General features: G+C 37.2%; 2 protein-coding genes across 2 annotated transcripts in view; one reads left to right on the top strand and one right to left on the bottom strand.

The window, feature by feature from the left end:
- Positions 1 to 7,738, bottom strand: part of LOC107743836 (ADP-sugar pyrophosphatase-like) — a 79,754-nt gene that overhangs the window by 45,069 nt on the left and 26,947 nt on the right. The gene's annotated exons all lie outside the window — the stretch shown is intronic.
- Positions 1 to 7,738, top strand: part of LOC107743755 (calcium/calmodulin-dependent protein kinase type 1D-like) — a 62,177-nt gene that overhangs the window by 34,283 nt on the left and 20,156 nt on the right. The window contains exon 2 of the mRNA XM_016557157.1: positions 3,584 to 3,715. Coding sequence (XP_016412643.1) covers positions 3,584 to 3,715 — 132 coding nt within the window. The remainder of the gene's footprint in view (positions 1 to 3,583; positions 3,716 to 7,738) is intronic.

Here is a 7,738-nt window from a genome sequence, read left to right as displayed (position 1 = left end):
ACGTGTGCTGGCAGATGACAGATTAGATGGAGATTTTCTCAGGGACCTCATCAGCAAATGGGTGTTCTCAAATCTCAGGCCACTCATTACTTAATTCAGCTGAATCTGAGATCTGTTGGACATGTTTTAGTTTAAATTAAAAAGTAAAGGTCAGCGTGAGATTGCCTAAGCAAATATTCCCTAATTCTTTGCTCAGCGTTTTAAAAGCTTTTTACGTGTGCTGGCAGATGGCAGATGAGATGGAGATTTTCTCAGGGACCTCATCAGCAAATGGGTGTTCTCAAATCTCAGGCCACTCGTTACTTAATTCAGCTGAATCTGAGATCTGTTGGACATGTTTTAGTTTAAATTAAAAAGTAAAGGTCGGTAACCTTATACTGATCTCATTCTCAGTAAGCACAGGATTCAAGCTCCAGGTGTGTTAGCCAGACGAGCTCTATCAGTGACAGTACAAGGGGAGAAGATGGACCACTCGTAGATGAACGAGCATTTAAAGTTATTTTTGCTCTTATCAGTAAAACATGCACGTGGTGGCGCCGGCGCCACCGTCGACCCCAGGAGGTTTTAACTTGAGTTTTTTAGTATAAAGTGCAAACAGGTTTTTTGTTTTTTAATCGTGGCCAATGGCCATGTTGTTAGAATTCAGTGCTCATTTTAATTTAGAATTTAGTTAAATTGTGGCCTAGATTCCTTTTTTTTTTTTGCTGCATGTAATTTTCCCCCCCTGCATACAAGACTCTGTACTGGACCAGCCAGTCCAGGATTTGAGCTAAAGAAGCTACATTTATGATCTCGTTGTCAAATTTTATTGCTGAATTGAAATACTATTTAAGCAAATTCTTGACAAACAGTTTCAAGATTTTTCCTCATTCAAATGTAGAGCTTTAATTATATGTTCATTACCTAGAAAACAGCTAGAATAGGTGTTAGCAAGATGGTGGCAGAGTAAACTGATTCGACCAACTCATTACAATGCTTATTATTAAATCAGTTCAAACTCTCTTTGCTTGATTCAAGCATTGTTTTGTCGATGGTTTTGGTCATGTTGGATTTATATTTAAAATATGATGGTTTCTGATTTCATGAAATTTCATAATTACTTACGAAAAAAAATGGCAGTAAAATACCCATTACATTTGAAGTTAAAATTTCATTAAGAATTTGAAGCAGAAAGACTGAATGCACTACACTGATCGTTTTATTTACAACTTTGAAAAATTTTAGTGTATATTTTTTTAATTTTAAGGTATGCCCTACATATTTTTCTTTTATAATAATCCATTTCACTCAGATGTACATCAGAAAAATACAGAAAAAAAGATCTGTCACCACTTCTGTCACATTGCAACATTAATATTAAGTAGTAGTGAATTTCAGTTGAACTTCCAAAAATGAAGTATTAGCAAATAGTAATTATCCATAGTTTCCTACAGACAGTATACTTGTTCCAGGTTCAGGCCTTCTGGAGTAACCTGAGGTTAAGTTCCTTGCTCAAGGGCACTGGCAATAACTTTACCGAACTCACAGAAAACTTTAACACCACTCTGCTGATGCCTTGCAAGCACTGGTGTTTCCTTCGGGAAATGCAAATCTAGTTTGTAAATATGTGTGTTTGTAGAGTCACTATTGAATAGTGTATGAGAGCAGAGAGGACAACAGAAGGCTTTTAGCACCTGTGTAGATGCTGATGCCTATAAACTATTTAATCACACTCAGTGCTTCAGAGACTGTCTGGCCAGTGTGCCACATTCATTTGTGTTATTGAGTGTGTGCTGTAGCCTTAATTCATCTCCTGCTAATGACAGTATGTGCAGCAGTCCATTATTAAACATGCCATCATCTGACATATACATGATGTATAAACAAATGCACACTCGTGAACATACACTTGAAAATGTTAAATGTTAGACTTAAAGCAACAAACACAGTTTCACTATGCAGCCTGGAATTATAAATTACACCGTGTTCGTTTGCTCAGGCCAAAGGAGAACCGGACTTCCTACTGAGCCTGGTTTCTCCTAAGGTTTTTTTTCTCAACCTTAATTCATCTCCTGCTAATGACAGTATGTGCAGCAGTCCATTATTAAACATGCCATCATCTGACATATACATGATGTATAAACAAATGCACACTCGTGAACATACACTTGAAAATGTTAAATGTTAGACTTAAAGCAACAAACACAGTTTCACTATGCAGCCTGGAATTATAAATTACTCAGGCCAAAGGAGAACCGGACTTCCTACTGAGCCTGGTTTCTCCTAAGGTTTTTTTTCTCAATTTTTTCTCCACACCTGATGGATTTTGGGTTCCTTGCCAGCATCGCTTTTGGCTTGCTTAGTTGGGGTTTAAAAGACACTTAATATTCAGTAATATTATTGTTTTGACTGCAGTGACACCATCGGATGAGAATAAAACTTGAACTGACTTGAACAGAGCTGAATACTGACACTGTTGTCTTCTGTAGAGCTGCTTTATAGCTGAATCAAATTTATTTCATAATTGATTAATTTTGCGACATTTACACTGAACTGAACTGAATTGAATCAACACTGAATTGACTCGAGCTAAATACAAATTAAAGCAAAAAAACTGAATCAAATTCATTATATAACTGATAAATTTTGCAACTTCGACAATGAATTGAACCGACATTGAACTGACTCAAGCTGAATAACGACACTACCGCCTTCTGTAGAGCTACTTACCGCTGAATATTCATTCGACCTTCAGCGAGTCCGTTCATTGTTGATTCAATTCAGTTATAACATGTTGATGTTGCAAAATGTCAATTATGAACGAATCAACACTGAATTTAAATGAAATGAATCAACATAAAAGTGGCTTGCTGAATACTAACACTATTGTCTTCTGTACATTCGCTTATAGCTGAATCAAATTCATTTCATAATTGATGAATTTTGCAACATCAACATTATTAAACTGAATTGAATCAACACGGTACTGACTCAAGCAGAATAATGACACTTATCTTCTGGAGAGGTGCTTATAGCTGAATTGAACTTGTTTCATAATTGATTAACTTTACACAGTTATTGAACTGAACTAACACTGAACTGACTTATGAAATAATGACACTATTGTCTTTTTAGAGCTTCTGTACAGCAGAATTTGAATTTGTTTAATATTTTCCTGATTAATATTGTGATACAGCTTTGAAACAATCTGTATTGGAAGAAATGCTAAATAAATTAAGACTTCACTATGAAAACACTGAGGTCCAGTGAAAATACTCATTTGTTTGCATTTTTCAAAAAAATGTTAACATTACTGTGAAAGTTTTAGATAGTTAACCTCATACTCTAAAATTCAATATGTAATGATTACCATATTCATATTTACATTATATTAAAAAAATTACAATAGCATTACCATGGTCCAAAAACATGGTAATATAAAGTTTGGCTAAGAGGCAACACTAATATTTCATTTTTTGACTGTATCAATTGCTTCTGTTCTACTACATGCATTAACCTGTAGCATCCAACTAACACTGTCAATATTTCCCAGCTCTGCAATCAAAAATGAAGCCATGAACTCTCTTTTCTCTCTCTTTTAAAGGGGTGCGTTTTCAGAGGTGGTCCTGGCAGAGGAGAGGTCCACGGGAAAGATGTTCGCTGTGAAGTGCATCCCTAAAAAAGCGCTGAAGGGGAAGGAGAGCAGCATTGAGAATGAGATTGCCGTTCTACGAAAGTGAGTTCCATTTCCCGCACCTCGCTCCCGTATCACACCTGTACCCATGGCAACAGCATCACCTGTCTCTTCCACACTCATTCCCTCAGTTTGCCAGTTGATAGGAGCTTGTTTGCCTGAGGTTTGACCTCCAGTTACCGTGGTAACTCTGGTGCCCTTGTCCAATTACAGCAGGGAAGCTCCCGCAGATGTTCTCTCTCCGTGAAGCCGCATGCGTGCGAACCGTGTCCATGAATGTGGACAGAGGCTTTGACTGTGTTTAGAATGAAAAATAAGTGCATGCTTACTGCATACTGAATGCACAGTATATAGCTATTAGTGCACGCTTAGCTATTAGTTTTAAAAGATAGTATGTGCGGCAATAAACATGAGTATAGTAGATACAATTTTTGCTATAAATCCAATTTTGTATAAAAAATTCTGTAATTTCAAGTAATTTTAGTCCAATCACACACTGCCTTTCAAATATATATATATTTTTAAGAAATTAGTTCTTTTATTCAGTAAGGATACATTAAATTGATCTATATATTGATATCATATTTGGAATTAATCCAATTTTATGTAAAAAAACAAAAACAAAAAAACTGTAATTTCAGCCAGTTTTCGTCCAATCACACACTACCATTTAACAGTTTGGGGTGTAACCAACGTAACTAAGTGTAAACAACGCTGATTACGCAGATTACATTCATGTGCGCGCTTTCTATATCTTAATTTGTGCTCCGAAGATGAACGAAGGTCTTACAGGTTTGGAACAACATGAGGGTGAGTAATTAATGACAGAATTTTTATTTTGGGGTGAACTAACCCTTTAATGTGCCCACTCTAGCTTAAAGAAAGCAGAGCAAACCAAACTCTCACATAAAAGCAACAAGCTTAACATGTTTCTCAGGTATTTTCCCACCGTCGGTGCAAATGTAAGCAGGTGTGTTCGGTGTAGGGCTGGGTATCGAGTTCGATACTTTTTAGGCACCGACCGAAATGCCTCGATACCATAGAGTATCGAAAAACGTTTCATCGTTCGGTACCAAATTTCGATACCTAAGGGGTTAAACTCATCAGCGTCAGTGAGCCAATAAGCCTGCAGCACTAGCCTCTGCACAGTCAGTCCGCGTCAAGTCGAACACACCTACTAGTTAACACCGGTTACACTCAGATGTGGCGCACACGTGAGGCTGTCCCAGCCCCCTTAGATGTAAGGATACATTTACACTGGTGCATTTATGTTCTAAAATTAAAACGATCCTAGTCGTACTGGCGTTTCCACTGCGTTTCAAGCCAGCTTTCCACTATCTCCGACAAACGACAAGCGACAGACCGGTCATTCATTTCCAATGGAGAGTAGCGCGGGAGCTGCGTGGAGTTCCGATCATATGCAAATGTCCGTTCATACTAACGTTACACGACCGAAAGCGCGTGTTATGTGACCATTCATGCAAACTGTAGCATCATGCTACATAAGACAATAAATAAGTAAAGTCAAACACATGAGTCATGCGAAGTGCCGATTTTTTTCAAACCAGCTGTCCCGACCTTCCGATACTGCATGACGTTCGAAGCTTCAAACGTCATCAATCACGTGGTATTGTCATTTCGATACAAGCATCGGCACAGTGTGTGATACAATAGTGCTTTGAAAACTGCATCGGAGCCTCGGTATCAGTCGTCCCATCACTACCTCTGAGTCAGAGCAGCGATCATGGAAGAGAAAACACAAGCAGACAGCGCTGGAAGCTCAATCAGTAAATCAGTGGAAAATAAATAGAAATCATGATTCTGTCTGAGCTATGCGTTTTAAAACGAACACGCTTCGTGTAGTATTGAGCTTTATTAAAACTATTTGCACTGATTTATTGTGTTGGTTACATTTTGTTCCTTTGTGTAGTGGCTCAGGAGATGAGTTTTTGAGTTTGTATAAACATCAACAAGCTGAAAAATAAAACCAAAGTTTTTTTTTTTAGATAATGTAATCTTGTTAAAATTGATTTCATAAAATTGGTATCGAAAAAAGTATCGTTCAGGAACCGGTATCGAACTCAAGGTATCGGTATCGGTATTGATATCGAAAATTTTTGAGCGATACCCAGCCCTAGTTCGGTGTGTGTGACATATGGTGTGTGATGGGTGTTTCCTCTGAGATTCATCAAAAAGGCTGCCTCTGATTTTGACATGGGCTTCTGTTGTCACGGCGATCGTACCCTGGAGATTGGACGCACAGTTTTATCCTTCTTGTCTTAGTCTCCCTCATCTCATATCATAGCAACCAAATGATTGACAGCTTGTCTGCCATCTCCTGGGTGATGCCATAGGCCTGTAATTAGATAGAGTGAGCGCACGCACAAGCCAACGAACAAGGGTGTGTTCATTCCTTCATTGTCTGTTTGTCTTGCCTGCATATGTATTTCAGAACGAGTGAAAGATATTTCCTTCGCATCTACAAATAAAGAGATAATGAGATGCCCTCATAGGTTAGAGTTCAATCTTCACAATACCCGCAGAGAATCGCTAACGTACACTCCCGGCATGCCTCAGAGTCATGCTGCCTGATTGACTAATGTTATGTTTAAATACTTAAGTCAATTCAATTTATCCAGACATGGGACTCGCTAACCCAGAGGGAAAATTTTATTGCTCAAAGGTTGCTCTTTCATAGCTCACAAGACATAATTGAGTTCTAATCAGGCATGATGTGAAGTTTCCAGTCATAAATGTTTCAGTCTGCACTGAAATTGTAAATGCTGCGTACGGCAATAGTCACAGTCAATCAAGCAATAGTAGGATTATGGACCAATGAGATTTCATGGTGGGAGTGGCTACCCAGCACAACATCACTTGTCATTGGTCAGGACAAAAACTAAGATTTACATGGAAGAGATAGCTTTTGTCACTTGTTTTGTTTAAATATCAGCTTTTGTCTTAGATGTTTCTCCTAAAATTTCTTAGGAGACGCAAGAACAGAAACAAAAGAGATATAATTTTCATACAATTTTTGACATATAGTAAAAGTGCATACCACTTTTATTAAGAGAATTTAATAATATACTTTAGAATATATTTAAGTGCAAACTCAATGTAATGTTTTCAGACACTTAATTGCAATTAAAAGAAAATGTAATGTAGTTTAAATTTACATTAATTGCAATTAGCTGAACTTTAGAGTGCGTTTTGACCCACTTGAGTAGCACTTAAGTGCATCTTCATATGTTAATTCATAATTATATTGTCTTTGAAATATGTTTATACTGTACAGCTGAATTTAACGATAAGGATTTATTTAAAATACACTTTAATGTTGTTTCTATTGAAACTTTGTCATGCATTTAAATATGTAATGATGAAGTTGCAATTTAGTACATTTAAAATATATTAACTTTAAAAGTAATATCGAATAACACTACAGTTAAAATCATAGTCAAGTACTTTTCATGAGTAGTTGTTAGTCAACACCTCATTTTTAAAACATACTGATTTAAAATGTACTTAACTTTGAATGTGACATTTTTACAAAGTGTACTTTTTAAAAGTGTGTTTAGAAACAAGAAGCAAGTACAGTTTAAAAAATATATACTTGAAAGATTGGAACAGTAGAAGTGCACGTTTTTTGAGGTCTCAAGAGACTTTGTTATCTTGGTAAATCTGAGGACAGAAGATATTGTCCTGGGTATTTTTTAGAGCCCGACCGATATGGGTTTTTTGGGGCCGATACCGATATCGATATTAGGGAGTAAAAAAAAGGCCGATATCCTTTGTGTATATTATAGTACAATACCAGTCAAAATTTTGTGTGTGCTGCATAATAAAGAGTGCGCGCCTCTCACTCTGCGCTGGTTGCTATTTGATATATCAATGGTATCAATGGTATCACTAACTGGTGTCACTATCTCGCGAATGCGCTGGCAGATCTCCACCAAATTCCCTGGGATCCCTTCAGCTCGAGGAGCCCTGGCCGGAGATATGGCCTTTCAAAGTTTCAATGGTTTTCCATAGACTTAAGCTTTAAAGCGTTTCATCCAGGTCGCC

This window comes from Sinocyclocheilus rhinocerous, unplaced genomic scaffold (assembly GCF_001515625.1).
Source record: "Sinocyclocheilus rhinocerous isolate Xijiao unplaced genomic scaffold, SAMN03320098_v1.1 scaffold551, whole genome shotgun sequence".
NCBI lineage: Eukaryota > Metazoa > Chordata > Actinopteri > Cypriniformes > Cyprinidae > Sinocyclocheilus > Sinocyclocheilus rhinocerous.
Note: the sequence above shows the minus strand (reverse complement) of the source record. Positions and strands in the feature narration are given on the sequence as shown.